This window comes from Pteropus medius, unplaced genomic scaffold (assembly GCF_902729225.1).
Source record: "Pteropus medius unplaced genomic scaffold, Ma_sr-lr_union100, whole genome shotgun sequence".
Classification (NCBI taxonomy): Eukaryota; Metazoa; Chordata; class Mammalia; order Chiroptera; family Pteropodidae; genus Pteropus; species Pteropus medius.
Window position 1 is genome coordinate 29,984,049 of NW_024354500.1, and position 18,660 is coordinate 30,002,708.

At 33.6% G+C, this 18,660-nt stretch overlaps 1 protein-coding gene across 2 annotated transcripts in view; it reads right to left on the minus strand.

Moving 5' to 3' along the window:
- Nucleotides 1-8,364: 8,364 nt before the first annotated feature.
- The window catches only part of FAM83B (family with sequence similarity 83 member B), a 78,837-nt gene continuing 68,541 nt past the window's right edge, over nucleotides 8,365-18,660 (minus strand). For both annotated transcript variants that reach the window (XM_039853016.1, XM_039853017.1), the window contains one exon: nucleotides 8,365-14,788. In XM_039853016.1, coding sequence (XP_039708950.1) covers nucleotides 12,487-14,788 — 2,302 coding nt within the window. In that variant the 3' untranslated portion in view covers nucleotides 8,365-12,486. The remainder of the gene's footprint in view (nucleotides 14,789-18,660) is intronic.

Here is an 18,660-nt window from a genome sequence, read left to right on the forward strand (position 1 = left end):
TGTAGTCATATTTTCCATTGCAGATAGGTTTGGCAGAAGGTGACGGCTACTACTTCTGAAAATGGTGTACTGCTCAATTTATAAGAGCATGTTGCTTTGCTGACACCCGCGTGGTGTAGTGAGGTTCTGGTTCTATTGCAAGTGGAATGACTGCCAACCTCTATATTATAAACACTTCTACTTCTAACCTAACTTCAAAAGCACAGCACATATGCTAGGCTTTTGGAATTAGATGAAAGGTATGGGACTATGCCCAAGAAATAATTACAAATGATTATTCAAATTATACATTCAGTTAATTGCCAGTAAAGAGAAAAAATAATTCGTTCCTGGATTTAGAAGCCAGAAATAGTGGCAAAGAATTCAATCCATCAAATAAACGAAAAAAGAAACTGCATCATCACAATCATTATCTCAGGGCAACATTTTAGTACCCAATATTCATTTTAAGATCAATTTAAATACACTTGTAATATTTTATTTATACCTTAACAGCTGTTAAATTTTAGATCTAACAATTTAAAATAATTGTACAGTCTGTTTTCTCTTTTTTGCATATTGGCACATAATGCTACTTTTCAAGGATGCTATTTTGTATGTTAGAGCATTCGACTAGGGGCATAAGAGATTAAGAGAAATTGTTTTTAAATATTTTCAGAGATGCAAAGACTGTATAGACTCCATCTCTGCCTAGACTGAGGCCAGTGACAAACTAATATTTAGTATTATGATGCTACATTGACTAGTTAGTTAACAAAGTGATAATGGTATCACATGCTGTCCTCATTGTCAATGGTGTTAGGATCTTTGGACTGAAATATTTAGTCCAAATAGAAATATTGCTATGTTGGATCTTAGGATATCTGTTTTTGTGATTTAGCTCTACTGTTAAATAGCACATCTCGGAAGAGCACTGCTTTTGTAAGATTACTGTTTACCTTAAGTGGAGAAGTACAAGAGATAAGATTTGAAAAAAACCCCAAAAAACCTCTAGGTAAGAAGAATGGACATAAGTTTAGAAAACTATAAAGGGTAATATACTTGCTAAAAATTAGATTCAGACTTCCTATTTCCATTTCCTTTTGTAAGGAGCTTAGAAGTGGTCATTCTATCCTAACAATAGGCAAAAAGCTACAGACACTGAAAAATCAATAACTCTCTTGAATCCATAAGAGAGGAGAAGGCAATGGGAAAAACACTGTCCTGAAGATTGGAGAGACACACAGATGAATACAGGGAGTCATGGTTTACCGGAGCAGAGCTCACAAACAGAAATTGCTGTGGAAAGTACCGGAGTAGAAATATCTGAACTGAAATTGAAGAATTCCTGGAGATTCAGTGTGAGCATCTCTTGATAATTAAAAATTTCAAGGGACCCAGTCAGATGGAGGACCCCACATATTGAGATTTATCTAAAGGAACTCAGTAACATTCCCAAGGAAGAGGAGAAAAGAATACAGCACTCTATTTTACTTAAACAAGAACTGCCCTCAGGAGAAACTGATTAACCAGAGACTAAACCTTAAAAAAAACCTTGGGTAAGGGAAATACCCAAATCCAGCCCATTCTAGCCATCCTGTCTTATTCTGGGCCCGGTAGGGGAATGCGAAACACTTGTGAAGTTCATAGTCTAGAGGCATAGGCTAACTAAAAGTCTGAGACCTAATCGTAGGACCATGGAATGCTTTCTCTCTCCTCCACACCTCAATACCACATTACCAAAGGCTTATTTACAGAATTTCCTTTTACTTATTACATCATGTTCCCTGTAAAAAAAGAAAAATATATATATAATGCACACTAAAAAGCAAAAAAACCACAAGAGACTGAGCAAGCATTATAACTAGACATGGCAGGGATATTGGAATTATCAGACAGAGCATACAAAACAACTCTGATTAATATTCTAAGAAATCTAATGGATAAAGCACACAGTATGCAATAATACATGAACAATGTAAACAGGGAGATGGAAATCCTAAGAAAGAACCAAAACGAAATGATATCATTCTAGTGAGTGATGTTGATAATGAGGACATATGCCTGTGTGAGGGGAAGGGACCTAAGAAAAATCTCTGTAATTTTCTCATAAACCTAAAACTGCTATAAAAATTAGGCTTTAAATAAAAATATTAAAATGTTAAGATATTCTAAAACTGTCTTTTTAGTTTGAGTGTCTTGACTCATTTTCTGGACAAAGCTTGCTTCAAAATTAAACTATTTTAATGTAGTAAATGGAGCACATGTTTCTTCTTTTTTCTGAGCCACCTTAGTACTTCGTCTGCAAGTCTCTTGTTGTACTTTTGGTGTTTCATTATTGCTGTTTATTTACTTGATTCATTCTGCCAGTTTCAACATTTTGTAAACTCTTTGAAGACAGGTACTGAACCTTTAAAAGGTATTTCTATTTCCTGCTACAAGGGGTTCATGAAAAAACATTGACTTAAATTAAATAAAACATTTAATCGTGGAAATGCACATTATAAGGAATGAGGTGTGCTTTTGTTTTACAGACACAGGGAAACTATTATGTGCTACACAATTTCTTGTGTAAAACTAATGAAAACCTGTCCTAACTGTTAATGTCTGATTTTCTTTGATCTTTTGAAAAGGCAAAGATTAGATAAACATGAAGTGAAGAAATTTACTTTCAGGAGAAAGTAGATAAGAAGGGGAACTTCAGAGAGAAGTAAAAAAGTTAGAACTGAAAAGAACTTTCAAATCTCAAGGCAAGGAAGCTACGAGATGTAATACTAGGAGCATTGAAGCATATGCCCAATCTAAACGCATTTTTCAGCATTATTTTCCTTCTAGGTACAGTCACAACATCCAAGAATGTTCCTCTTTTTTCCCTGTCTCTAATACTTATTAGACATTTAGTACATGCAGAGCACTGTTCTAGGAATCACATTTTGTATCTATGCTCCACAAATTAATTTTGCTGAGGTGGATAGATAGATATGATTCTTTATTCTAATTTGTGATTATAAATCTGGTCTGAACAGACTTTGTGGTTAAGACACTAATGGGCATGCAATGTGTTTTGAACTACAGTAAATTAATCCAATGAAAGATGAGTCAGTTCTAAATATAATATATTTTCTTTTATAGACTTTGAAATCTATTGGTCTTAATTCAAATTCCGATTCTAACATTTACTAGCACCTAATCTTTTGAGACCACTAACAAAGTTCTGTGAGCTTCAGTTTCCGAATTGGGTAATTGAGCATAGTAGAACTTAGCCCATAAAATATTTCTATCAGTTAAAATAATGCATTTCAAATACCATGTACACTATAAGCTTGCAATAAATACTAGCTATTAATACCAGTGTAATTAGTGTTGATCTATTGTGTAGCTGTCCCTATTGTGCATCTCTTGACCTCTGCAGCAGACATTTTTAAATGGATAATTAATGTTGATTAAGTTTAAATTTATTAACTGGACTTTAATAAGCTAATATTTGTCTATTCAGAAAGCTTTATATAAAAATAACTGCCAAGCCTGTGAGTCCTTAGTACACTCTTTCCATTCTTAGTAAAGCACAGAATCACCAATCTTGATGACTTTCCCATTTCTATTTTGTTTTTTTTTTACCTAGCTCCAAATAGTAAAATGTATACAAGTATATCTTATAATTTATTAGCTATTTAAATTTAATCTGAATAAATTATATATCAACGGTATGTTTTTAAAATCGAGTTCTAGTGTGTTAAGTCCTTACTTAACCCTGGTATAAAAAGATAGTCCTCTTGAAGATACATTCTTCCCTACATTCCACTCTGAGTGTAAACATCTGTACTCTTGTTTTACTGGATTTTCTAGCATTACATACTGATCATTCTTTAGCTTTGCAACCACAAAGAAATGTTCAGTTTCATATACTTTCCAGGCAACCAAAGTCCCTCCTTAGTTTATATTTGTACAGCCTATTTTTCTGAGTTTTTAAAAACTGAATGCTATTCTGTTTTTACTTTTCTATTTACCAAGGTAATTTTCAATCTTATTTTCTGTGGTACAAGCTAGGCCTCCTGAGATGGTGCCATTTACTCAAAATAAATATTTTTTATATGGCAGCATTCAGCTTAATGATAAAGTTGAATACTATGCAGTCCCATTGAACCACCTTTTTTACTGTCACCTCCTATATTTTGATACTATTTCAAGCTTCAAACCAATTTTACCTAATCAAATAAATGTATTAAGTAAGTAATGAACAACTGGTACCACTAAGTTCTTGATATTAATAAGTCATCCAGACATGCAAAAGGTGACAAACATAACAGTTTGGGGATGGTTTAATAGGTATTCATCTATAGTACTACATTTAAGAACCAAAAGGCTTGATAAAGATGAATGTGTAAATTATACATTGTGTTATAATCTCTAGACTTCTGTAATTGTTCTTATATATATAAATAATTTCCACAAATGTACCTTATAACCCTTGAGTCTTGTACTCCAGAATGTGAAAGGCTGTTTGATGTTGCTAGGTAATTTAATATTATGCATATTGAATCAGAATCCCAACTTGTTCTATCTCTTTATTGCTCTGACATAGGGAGATACGACAAATAACATTCAGATGTAGAAAAGAAAATAATTTAAGTATTTGAAAAAAATGAACTATAGTTTCTGGTGATTATATATGGCATAATATTATTTAAACAACAACAACAACAACAACAACAACAATTTCCATGGATTTGGATGTCAACATGAGCCTGCTATAGAAAAGTTTGTAACATCTAAAAATATATAATTTATTGTGTAGAAGAATCAAGCCTGGTGGCCACACTTTAAACACACCTTTTACCATTGGCCAAACGAGGGGGATGTTGCTCTTGTGGTAGGTGGTCTCTCAGAATCCCAAACATTCTTGGGGTCCCCTCACATGAGACAAAGATAACTTAAAACTAACTTCCTAGGTTCACTAAACATTAAGAAATCTCTTAAACTATTGTCTTTAGCATTCCAAGAAGAGTAGATGAGATTCTGCCATTTTTGAAGGAGGGAACACTTGTTCCTCCATGCACATCTTTGGGACTCTGCGCTAGAGCACGTGCTGTCCAGATGGCGCTGGGAGCAGCATCTGACCGCTGGGGGCGCGTACTCTGCCTCCGAGGCACCCTACGCTAGCCAATCTCTGACCTCTGGTCTTCAACTTCTTGGAACTCACTCAAAAACATTTTAAGTTAGATGACATTTAGAAACATATTTTACCCTCACACACTTACAGTTTTAATTCCCAGCATCTGGAAAGCAACCTCCTTGTCAAACTTTGAGTTCACTGGAGAGAACTACAAAGAATTTATCACATTCTTTAGCCAAGTAAGAAACATTCAAAGTAATGCTTGGGTGATGATAATCCAACTACACTAATATTTACCTTGTGCCTTTCTTTAATATACATAGTCTTATAAAGTACAAAATACTATCATTTTCATTTAATGTGAAGGAAGTTGAGCACAGTTTAATTTCAAAAGTGCTTTGTCAGAAGATCGAGGTAACATTCAGCTTTCCAGTTGCTCTCTGCTCTTCCATCTATTTTTATCTTTTATTTTAAAACAATGTCTTTCATCTTCTCATGATTAGAATGCAAAATATCTCTCTCATGTCTTTCCTCTGAAAATCAAATGAAATTTGCGCTTACTCACAGTCCTGTTCCTGTGCCAAGCACTGCGAAAGCATATAATATTAATTTTGAATTATAAAAACACTTTAAAAAATGTTTTGCAAAGCTCAATATATATTTTTTCATATTCGAGTTAGCAAAATATGTACCAGAATTTTATGTTTTTAAAACTGCAGTATTATATTCTGTATGGGGGAGAAAAATAAGAAATCAAACTTCAAGTATTTTAGACTTCTCCTTTATGGAAACACAACATAATGCTGAGATTTATGGTAGACCCTCATTAACTAGAACACTTATTTTAATGAGTATCTAATTTATTTAACTTTAGCAGTTAACTAAAAAAATTTTGGTAGTTTGTAAACAACCAAATAAGTCAAAAATACACAAACAAAAACAAAAGAACTTTCTAAAATAGTCTGCTAAACCTAATTGAAGTTGCCTGATGATTGAGACACATAAGCATCATTAACAATCTTTATTCCTATAGCTAGAAAAAATAAATTTAGAGACAAATCGTACTAGTATCAGGATATGCCCTGAAAATTGTTTTCTAAAGTAAATTCCTGATCAAAATTTGTTATTTTGGGGGCTGTTGGGGTCCCTGCCCCATTTACCTCTTCCTAAGGAAAGTGAAACAGTAGAGTTTGTTCTGTCAACTTTGTGAATTTTTTGTCACTTTTGTGTTTTTGTTGTGAATATGTTATAGATGTGACTTGTATTTCAAAGCCATTCCAGCTCAGTAAGAATAAAGGAACAGTAAGCTTCCATCAAATCTGTTCTGGTGGAATTTCAGAACCCACTAATTTCCTGTCATATATGTTCTAGGAGTCTCTAAAGGGATTTACCCACTTGGGTACCTCATGCCATCTATGCTTTCCTGCTCTGGCCCACTGTGGTAATATTGTCAATTATTGCCCATGGTAAAAGTGATCAATGTGCCTAATTGCTGCCCAGCAAAGAGTCTGCACTTATTGCTATAACCTTCCAACATTATCAGAGAGGCTGTTGTTGAAAACTGGAGACTGTGCTGAGGGCCATAGTGAGGGTAGCCATGGTGGCAGCCGACACCTGACTCTCTCTATGCACCATCCATGGCAACTTTAGGGAAGCCATTCTTCCCTCGCAGTCTCACATATTTAATCCACATTAGCTGACAATCTAAATAACTAACGCAAGTCACAACTTTCTTCCTTTGTGTGCCAATTGCCTTTGAACTAAATTTGAACAGCTCTATTCCATTTTCCTTTAGGATGAATTCGTCAGGGGTTTTCTTTCCTTCAAAAAAATTTATTTATATATATAATAATATAATAAATATAATATACATATAAAATCTCCCCTCAGATCAGCCTTGCTGGCTCTCTAAATATGCCCAAACCTAGGGTAAATGTGGCTGAAATTTAAATTCAGACCCCCTGCTGCATAGACCTATTCATGCCACTTAATACAAATAGCTATTCAGATAATTATAAAATGCACATTTTAATGTATGGGTATTAATGGTATATTTACTTAACTCTAGTTAAGGAAATGACTGGGTTTACACTTAAAGTATCAGGCATCTTTTATGTGCACCCTTTGCCAGGCACTAAGAGTAAGTACATCGAGGCACAGTTTGAACAAAGAGCCTTCAAGTAGCATACACATTTTTTTCTGTTAGTTTGGGCTAGTCTTAGAACACATGAAAACTTGCCACAGCTTCTGATTATTCGAGACATTCTCTTTTTCTCTTACATCAAAAGTCTACTATAACCTGCATACTTTGAACAAAGTAGGTTCCCAGTAGGAGTGTTAAATGAGCCAGATTGTTAAAACCGATTACTATGGGAGAAAAGTCCAATTTGACACGTACACTTTTCTTTAACTCAAGAGTTTTCTCTATATATCCCTTACTTTTGTTTCTTACTGCTTTTAGTTCAGGTAATTCCACCTCGCGTGATTCTTTTCCCAGGCAGGTACACACTTATTTCTTTTAATGCCCTTCTATCTTTATCTAGTCCAATTACTCAGGGTGATCTTTGACTCCTTCAATCAGCTGAGCCGATTCAAAAGTTTCCATTAGGATGGCCACAAAGGTAAAAGCTTATGTTTCCCTTACTCTCCCACCGAACCAGGTTTTTCTTAAACATTGGCATGTACGATAAGTAAAAAAATCAAAAACTGTTTTTAACTTGTTTAAACTATACTTACCTACCTAAAAATCAGATTTGTCTTTACAAAAACACCATTTAATTTTCAATACACAGAATTCTAATTGTATCTTAATCTACAATATAAGATAATTTTTTTTTTTTCCTAAGGAAAATGCATTTTAAGTTTAAAACAACTTTCAGAGTTTGGTTAATATCACTAATTGATCTAATATAAATTTCCTTTAGAATATTTTACTCAAATTAAATGCCACAGTTATACAAAACTCAGCTACCAATTTTTAATTCTTTATTTTATAATAACTACTATAATCCAGAAATAGAAATGAAGATAGTGAGTGTACATGATATTAAGGGAAGAATATTGTCACTGGATATCAAATACAAATTATTATATAAAATATAACTGATAATCAAATAAATCTTAGAGTATTTAAGACATAGTCTTAAAATTTATAGAGAAATACTTAAAATGCGTAAAAATCTAAATTCATTATATAATAACTTAGTGAAAACATGAGCTTATATGGAAAAATCCAGGGTATGACGATAAAAATAAAACAACTTACAAATTGATGTTTGTACAAAATTATTTAATATTTACTTACTAAATCTAAAACAAGAGTTAATTTGGAAGAATATTTTTTCTAACATTGATTGTAAAAAATTGACTTTTTGGTTTATAATTTCATTCTTTTTATTTTAAATATTCGAGAACCAAACTGAATATTATAATAAACATTTTTTTAAAAAACAGCATCACACATAGTTACCGTGAAACAATGATTCTACTTTATATCCCTTAGCCATAGACACATTAAGAATCAACTGATATTCACGAAAGGCAAATAGCTCTGGAATAATAGTTGAATAACTGGATAATCTTGAGAAAAGTTAAAGTTGAATGAAGTCAGAGTTCAACCTTCTTCCTGCTTAGATCACACTAGATGTCATCTTGATTAAACAAGATATTTGCTTCCACAAATGAGACTACCAAAACGTAACCATACCTTAGTACATCACATCAGAATTGGGGGTAATTCCAATTGTTTTAAAAGATGGATATCAATGTGTTCAGAATACAGGCACTTAAACTATTCTAAACCTATCTGCCTAGAACGATTTTGAAATTATGCCTATATTTTTTGAGTTTCTGCTTACAAACTAATGTACTATGTAGAGAGTAAAAATTACCTTACCGAACTTTACTACAAAAGTATGTTTACTTGACATTATCTTTCCACCAACATTAATTTGGGAGGAAACGAAAATGTGTATTGCTTGAAATAAATACATCCATGAAATTTGGAGTGTCTGTTTAAAACTTAAACTCTGAGAGAATTATTTGAAGTAGTATGTGCTTACTCAGTTTTAACCTTGAGGAGTTTCTCAGCCACAGAAACTTTGGAAAGTTACTATGTACAGATTCTGACATGGAGATATTTCTGGAGGGAAAAAAATATAAAATAATCAAAGAAAAAAGATAGAGGAGGATAAACCTGCCTTGCAAAAGCCTAACCTACTCAACATAAGTGGACAAAATAAGGCACACTGCACTTCCTAATTTCACTAGGGAGAGGAAGAACTCAGTAATTATTTAAAAGCTATGTATGCTTTCAGAAATGATGACAGTTGCTGTTCAAAAAGGCAACACACTTTTGCTTATAATTAAACATGATTTAAACTCTAATCTTCATGTAATTTCAGCTTTGAAGTTACACTGCTTTAAATTTTCAAGACTTTGGATTTCAGAGCTACCTAATGACAATTAGCCCACAATCCCCTTAACTCTGAAAGATGTCCCATATAACACAAAGAATGGTTAATATATTAAAGAAATCTGTTTTGGTTAACTGTGAGTTCTCAAGTAAGGACTATGGCTCAGATTATAGAAGTAAATTTTTTGAATAGCAAAATTAAAATCTCTGTCATTTACTCTCTCTCACTCATCTAGTGTTTTTTTTTTTAAATAATCTGACACTAATCTATGAAGATCATACATTTTCCTGACTAAAAAGTAATACACTAACAATTAGAAAATTTTCTTATTACAACTGAATTCCTTATCTGATTATAATAAAATACACATTTTAAAGAGTTTTTTTTTTAATTCAAAGTTTTTATATATGTACTAGGCTACCTTACTGAGAAAAATAATTGTTCTCCTTTAAGTTTTATTTTTATATTGTTATTTTTTATTTTTATATTGTATTAATTGTTAGGAATTGTGAAAACCTTTCAGTCTATTACACTCAGATTACCAAAACAATAAAACCACACGCTATAATATTTGGGAATTCCCTAGGTTATAATGAGAGTTTTAAAACCTACTTTTATGAATGATGTGAAACTGAATATTCTATTCCGGATGTATTTATGAAACGCTATTGCTGCACAGCTACTGTTATATTTCTGCAACTTGTAGAGAGCAAAAGAGAGTGACTACTTTCAAAGAAGTTTCCTCAAGCATAGAGGAATAAGACACCAGCAAGGTATGGTACGGTATAGCATTAAAAATACAGGCTTTTGTGTTTAAACCCCAGTTCTACTAATTCAGAGCTGTATAACTCTTGAAAAGTTATCTAACTTTTTTGAGGCTACCTTCTTATTTGCCAAGTGGAGGTATTTACTTCACAGGGTTATTGTGAATATTTAACAAGATAATATATTTAACACTGAGTTCCATTCTCTGCCTAGCTTCTTACCCTAATGGAAGCCTTCCTCTAGCACAGAAGCAGCTTACAACTCACTAAGGGTACCTTTTTCCTTTCTCTATTACATGTCAACCAAAGGAGGATCAAAATGGCTGCCTAGTAATTAAAACAGGCCTGCTAGGTTACATTCAGAAACCAATCTTAATTCCCTGATCTCGCCTACTATGATTACTATAAGCCCTGTGTGTCTCTGTTGTCTGGTGGAATTCAACTAAACCTTTTTTAGTCGATTGCTGTTAAGTCAGGAATTATAAACGTTCTTCATTTAATCCCAACAGTTTGGGCAAGGCGGGATTTGAACATATTTAAGAGGTATTATGATGCAAATAAATGTGATAGACACTTTAGTACCATTAATTATTAGCTATGTGACTTGGTGCATTACCTGTCTGAATGTCAATGTCTCTATCACTTCAGCCATCTATAAATAATGAGGGCAACGGTACTCACAAAATATTGTGGTGACTTTAGGTTTAGGTTCAAGACCTGATCTAGAGTAAGTGTTCAATAAATGTAAAGTTTTCTTTTCCCTACTGTCATGTTTTCTCCCATCATGTTTCTTAGAATAGATTTAAAATACTATGAAAAATTATTTAAATGACATAGATACTTAATGCCATTATTTGGATTAATGACACACAGTAATATTTAATTGTATCTTGGATTTTTAAAACAACAAAATATTGCCCCATGCAGCAACTTGTAAGATGTTAAATACTATATTTCAAGTTTGTAGGAACACTTCCCACTTTCCAAATGATGCACTGTTTCTTGAATTTTGTCCTTTGTGGATGAAGTTAAGCCAAGTTAAAGTTTCTTTAATGGATATGGAGCTTTTATTTATTAGTCTAAGAAAGGCAAAGAGCATCTTATGATCTGAGTATCATCATCAAATTAAGATATAGGAAGACTTAAAACCTACAAATCGAGCCCCATGGGGTCATGGGAGAATAACCCAGGTATCACTTCTCCTCATTTTCATCATGGCACGCTTATGAAAACATTGTCCTGTCACACTGTATTTGGCACAACATAAAAAACAAACAAACAAAAAAAACCCAAAGACTTTTGCAAGCAAAACACATAAGCATTGTCATACTAATCTAAGATAAAAATGTAGAAATTTACATTTCTAAAAGTTGTTTTATATTAGAAAACGGAGAGGAATAATTTAGGTTTTCCAAATTCCTGCTGGGTTACTATATGTTTGAAGGAAGAAATGACTATGAATGGTCAGCACCTGACAAGTGAGTGAAGTACAGGCTCTCTGAATGAGTAGAGCAAAGCACATCTGGTATGGTTTTCAAAGGATAAGAAAAACAAATTCCTGTGATGTACCTGTGCTACATGAGGCTAATACTTTGCAAACACCCTCAGGCAAAATAAAAAAAAAATATGCTGAGCTATATAGTTTAAAATTGTACCATTGCTCCCCAACCAGTTGTATATACTCCACAGGAAAATAAAACATTAATAAAATATAACAAATTAACCTGTAGAATTCAAAGGCAATTAAAAACGAAAAGGTTTTGTCTTATTTTCTCTTACTTTGAAGATATGAAAATCCCGTAGAGACATATAAAGAACCTATGATAGTATTAGGATTCTTTTTTAAAAAATATTTTTTGGAATAAATGGTTAAAATTCATATACCATCTCTCCACTGAAGTTTCTGTTTAAGACTTAAGGAGATCTTTGGTCTGAAGAAAACAATTAAATTACATTTTTTTACCATTACCATTTAAAAATCATGTGTTTATAGAGACATTCCATCTAGTTGTGTATGATTAAACAACTAACTTTATCACACAGAACAATAACTTTACAGTACATAGTATGTTGGTAAACATATACATCATAACCAACATTCTGCCCCTACGGAAATCCACTGTCATGTTATAAAAACTATCCACAATGTTCTCTGGATAAATATCTATAGCCACATTCATTTTGCATTTTAATATCTATTTGCAGTTATAGTATTTCATTTATTTTTGTGTATGAAGTTTCCAAACTTCTGCATAAATCCTCGAAACTTGTTTTCATTTGGCTGATATGAGTGATAAACATTAGTGTTATAATTAAGCATTGGGCTGGACCTACCATAACTATTGCCCATAGTCGTGGATTTTATTTCTGGGCGGTGTATACTGGTATTTGGCATGTTGCTCATTGGGTGAATAGAGTTCTCAATCTTACAAAATGGCTCAAAACGACTATAAATGCGCCGGTCAGTTGACTGAGATCTTAGAATCTCATTGGGCTTTGATCTTGGAGAAGAAACTGGTTTTCTTTCAGGAGCACCAACTGCATTAAACTCCTTCGAATCTCGGTATTGGATTTGTTCAGTGTTAAATCTTGGGGCAGAGGCATCCCCTGCCCTTTCCAAGAATTTCCTTTCAACTGGACTTGGAGAAGGTATTATTCTATTACTTTCATCAGATGGAGAATTTATCCCCTGGGATGAGCTAACTGCTACATCTTCCTTACTCTTGTGAATGCTGCTTTGAGAGTTTGATGAGGAAGAACGTTTTCTCCTGGGAGATGAATCAACTTTTGGCTCTGACTTTTTTGGTTTTGGATTTTCTTCAGTCTCAGAAACTAAAGTGTCTGAACTACTACACATTCTGTAAAATGCAGATCCTTTATTTTTGGACAGATTTTCTTTCTTTTCTGGAGTAAGGCTAAGTAATGACCTTAATTTCTGAGACCCCTTTTTCAAAAAGCTCGGGGAACCCTTAATTTCCTTCTTTGAAGTGAGTTCTTTGTTAGGTTCCTCTTTATTCACATCAAGCAAAGCAGCAATGGAAACTGACTTGGTAGTAGTGCCACTCGGAGGGTCCCTCTTGATAACCTCCTCCTCTTCCCCGCTATTGGTCACATTGTGCATGCTTTTAGAACTTTTCAGCAAATCTTCTTTGGGTTTTTCTGGTTGTCTAATTCGATTTCTGGTAAGTGTACTATATACATAATGCTTACTATTCCCATGATCTAAATTGGTTTTTGAGTGGTCAAAGAGTGGGAAACTTCTCCTTTTAAGTAGATTCTCATTTTGTTGATTTTTTAGATTTTCTGTCTGCTTATTTACACACAAATTTGTATACAGATAGTTGTTTGACTCTGTATGGCCACTGGTGGTTTGCTTTAAGACTGCTGCGTGTTCTTCGGGAACCTGCAGGGTGTGCATTTTTGGTGTCTCCGATTGTGATGGCAGCTTGGGGATTGATTCTGGCAACGGTTTGTCTGTCAAATGCTCTTCACTCGTAGGGGTGTCTGGAACCTCTTTAGGTGTGTCACTTCCCTGGGAACCAATGATAGTTGAATTGGAGGAGCCAGTTGTACAACTGTTAACTTCCTGCTGCTCAGGTAAAGTTGGTTTAAACACAAAAGAGGAGCGAAGCCGTGAATGTGTATAAAGAGCATTGGCTTTCAAATTCTCAGAACTATCATAGTTCTCAAACCGGTCACCTAGAGCTGATCCATTTGAATCAGGTGCAGCTTCTGAATGATCATTTAAGTAGGATTCAATTCTCCAGTTACGTAAGAACGATTTTGTGGTATTTTCAAAGGTTGGCATTCGCTGTTGCAAAAAGCGAATATGATTATCTGTCCCATTAAAAGACCTCCGCATATTTGAATTCCTTTCTGCAAGTTGTGTTGTTTTCCTCTGGGCAAGCCGATTGGCAAAACTCTGGGCAGGTGTGTTTTGGTGGCTTGCATAGCCTCCCCGTGATGAGGATGCCACACTAAGACTATCTGAAGGCTTTTTCCAATTACCAGGAGGATTGATGGGTCGATTCAGAGCCCTGTTCAACAGTTGGTATGGTGCTGTTTCTGGCTGTTCCCCAGCATAACTATGCCTCTTCCAATTTTCACTTATCTGACTGGGTTGATATGGACGGATTGTATTTGGACCGTTAAAGTTTGGAGCAAAATGAGGTTTGTATCCATGATTTCTTATGTTATATTTGTCATGTTCATTTCGAGTATATATCCCTCTGTTTTTGAAGTAATTAGGATCTAGTTTATGAATTTTGTCTTGTCTCCCAATAAGGTTTCTTTGGCTGGAAACAGAAGCTAATGAAGAAACTGAGCGCTGGTAGTAAGTTCCATTCTCCCAGAGAGCTTTGCTATGTTTCACCCTTGCTGATTCTTCCTGAGCGAATGAAATGGGGACACATGATCTGGCATAGAGAGTTCTAAATTCTTCATCAAAGGACTCAACAAGTTGTCCTGTGATTATCTGAACCATGCTGAGGTGAGCTTTTTCAAATGACCACATGTAGCTGAAAAGAAAAAATCACAATTGGAAAATTTTATGTTTACCAAGTTAAAATATTAATCACAGTATATAGCTCTACCGAGAAAACTTTCATTTATTGTTGACAAAAGAATATTTTTTGTTTGTTTTCCATGGCTACCATAACTTAGAACATCTCCAATCATTACATGCTTGTAATACATATGCTTCCCCACGACTATATTCATATTTTAAGTAGCAAAGCAATTCAAGTCCAGGGTGTGAATCCATCCATAATCCCTTTCGTTACTTACCAGAAGCCCAAAGGAAAGCCTGCTATGCACTTTGTATCTCTTCTTACTAAGATTTTATACAGCAAAAAAAAAGTGACATTCTATTTTATTATAGCATTTGAGCAAGGTAGAGGCAAGCTAGTATCACAGGAAAAGTTGAGAGAACCAGCTTCTGCTGAGTTCTCTTGCCACAAGAGCTTGGGCCTCAGTGTTCCTCATGTCCAAAATGAAGATGTGGACAGCATAATCACTACAATTTCTCACAAGTCCTAACGTGTTATAATGCAAGACAGGTCTGTGCTGATACATGTATCTTATGTCTGTGACTTACTCAACAAGTAAAATTTAGGATGCTGGGAGTTGTAAACAGAGGATTTCTGAGCAGCAGCCTCAGTCGTTAAATGGTATACTTCACTGCATTCAGTGTACAGAGGATTGGTAAATTTAATCCTCACAAACCATGCAAGTCAGAATGCCAATTAAGATCTTTTAATACAGGTACAATTTCTAGGAAATTAAATGTGTAGCTACTTTATAGTACTTTGTGGAACTTCCAATCTCTTTAGTCTGATGTCTGAAAATCTAAATAATTAACATATGGAGTCACTGAGATGAAAAAAGAATGAATTGCTAATATGCTATGTATCAAATAATATACATGATACAATGCAGGTTAAAACAAAAAGAGCCAGAGACATTCTCCACAATGGAGTTTAGTGTTTATACCGAAGAGACAATAATGAAGGCAGATAAAAATATTTTTAAAACTGTACAGTAATAATGTAAAATACATAAAATATCATATACAGCAGTGTAAAACAAGAATTATTCTGATGTGCTTAATTTTATTTATTATGCTTATTGAATGGAAGGTACTAGTAGGACATTTACTAGGTGCTCTGTATTTACAGATGAGCCACCAGCTGACAAAAAAAAATGGTACAAAAGTGAATCATTAAAGAAATATTCAGTCTAACTGAAGATATGAATAGTCATCTATCTAACATGAGAAAATCCCTGGAGATAGTGAGAGTTTTGCAATATTTTGACAGAGAGTAGATACCCAGAAGTTCAGACAGAAAAGGAAGGGAGTTATAATAGCCATGCATTGGTTGAACACAGAAAACAAATTATATTTAACTGAAGGAAAGAAGCTTCATAAGAGATGGATGAACTAGTGGGGAAAACCTTGAAAGCAAAGCAGAATTTGATTGTGTAGCATTTGTTTTCAAATTTGGATAATTATAATAAAAGGAGATGTTTGCAGAATGATTTTTTTTTTTCTAGTAGCTATTTGTAGTACAGACTTGAAAGATGAGAGACTGCCTTTACTATGATGAGTAAGGTAGTTGGAGTAAGGTAATGCGAGACTAAATCAGAGTAGAAATTGGAATAATAAGTGAAAATGTTGAGCCAGTAACAAGAAGAATCAGAATATCTGCATGTCATAAAGTGTGTGCATAGATTATAAAATAGAAATAATCTCCAGGTGTTGAGCTTTAGAATCTCAGAAAATAATAGTAGTGGTAGATGTGTGATTAGGAAAGGTTCCATGCTTTGGTTAAGTCAGAAATAATACTGTAATATAATTTCAGGTAATGGAAAGACATTCAATAGGATATATTCAATTGAGAGATTATTTTCTGGAAACGCTGACCACTCCCAGAAATAAAAGAGCTATTTATAATGACATTTAGGGATCTTCCTGTAAAATGTCCAGGACTCCAGCCAATCACTCTTCTTTGATCTTAACTGCTGATAAGCATTTTCTGCATAATTTCCAATAAGCTTTACTGTTCCTCATTCTTAAATATCAACACATAGCAAAAGATAGGCAAATATTTGAAGCACATTTAGAAGATAGCTTATAAAGCTTAAAAGCTTAGATGCGAAACAGAAACCAAATCAAACACAATAAAGGCAAGTGGAGGAAAATAGAAAATGCACAAATAAGAATACCTTTGAATACACACAAAGACAAACTATAATTAATATCTTCAAAGAAATAAAGAGAACGTACATCTATAAAACATGAATAGGATGCTATGAAAATGGTTAAGTAGCAGATATTTAAAATATTTGATAGCAAAATATTGAAAGATAGAAGGGTTAGAAGATATAATTGAGAAAATCTCCCAGGCTTTAAAATGCCCTCACACTTGGATGGAAAATTGTAGGGGAAAAAAATACAATGGGAGCAGAAATCTAGTTAATAAGAATTCAAGAAAGAGACAATAGAGATAATTGAGAGGAAATTATCAAACAATAAATAAGAAAACCTCAGAACTGCAAGACACAAGTATCTGGATTCCCCAGAACAACAAATAAAGAAAAGGCCAAGACTTAGAAACAGCACGAAATAAAAGGGAAATCCTAGACACTTCCAGAAAGAAAAGTTACATGAAAAGAATGGAAATAACAATTGTTTGAGATTTTTCAGTAGCAATTTTTCATGCAGGGTAATGCCTTCCAAATTCAGAGGAAAAATGATTCCATTTAGAGCCCTATCTCCAGTTAAACCATAAATCACCTAAAATTATGAGTTAAAAAAAAAAAATCCCATGTTGATAGAAAATGTCCTTTAGCAAACTTGGGAGAAAAAAATGTGACTTAGAAATAAAAGTGAGTTAAAATGGGATTAAAAATGAAATTTAGGAAATTGTAGCTCAAATTATCCAGGAATATGGGAATACCAGGACTCCAGCTGTACTCCAGGTTAAAGACCTGTTAGTCCAGACTGGGCATAACTGATTTTGGTAGTAATTGAGCGTTTGGAAAATTTGCTAAGAAATTTTCAGAGTCAACTGGAATAAAAAAAATAACAATAAAATAGAAAACAAAGACAATGAACAACACTAAAATGGTCGTTATTAACTTTCTTATGAAAAAAGGAAACATCATATTTCACTCCATTGCTCATCAATGATCAATTTTGACACAAGTTCAGTAATGTAAACCCAGACTTTTCATCTAATCAAAAATTGTGATAAAACTGTATTGAGTGAATGGAGACCAGGAGGGTAAGTAGATATGAGTGAGTTGAAAATATAACTCCTCAATTTACATAATATAAAGTCAAAATATCTAAAAGTGATAAATTGACAAATAGCAATATAATAACATTATATAAGACAATGAAATAAGTATCAGAAGAACTAGATAAAAGAATTAAATAATTGAAGCTGGAGGTCAGGAACCAGGAGTGACTAGAGATGGAGAACAAAACCTACTGTTTTGTGTTGTATATCATTTAGTAACATTTGATTTTTAAAATGATGTGCATATATTTACTTGGTTAAAAAAAAAACAGAATTAACTTCCTACTCCCACCTTCTCCAAATACATATTAGTTATAGTTGGGAATGTGGTTATAAACTCACATATTAATAAGTGGTTCAAACTGAGTTCCTGGCTGTGGGTAATAAAGTGAAATCCATGGAATAAAAATAGTGACAGTACACTGTTTGTAGCATGGATCTCTAAATGTGATAATCTTCAAGTCTGATCAAAGATGGCATCTTGAAGTCAATAACTTCAGTGAAACTTGCTTTTAGAAAGTAAATTTTACAGAGAGCAAAAAAAATATTTAAAAGATTTTTAAAAAATATTTAAATTCTCTTTCAGT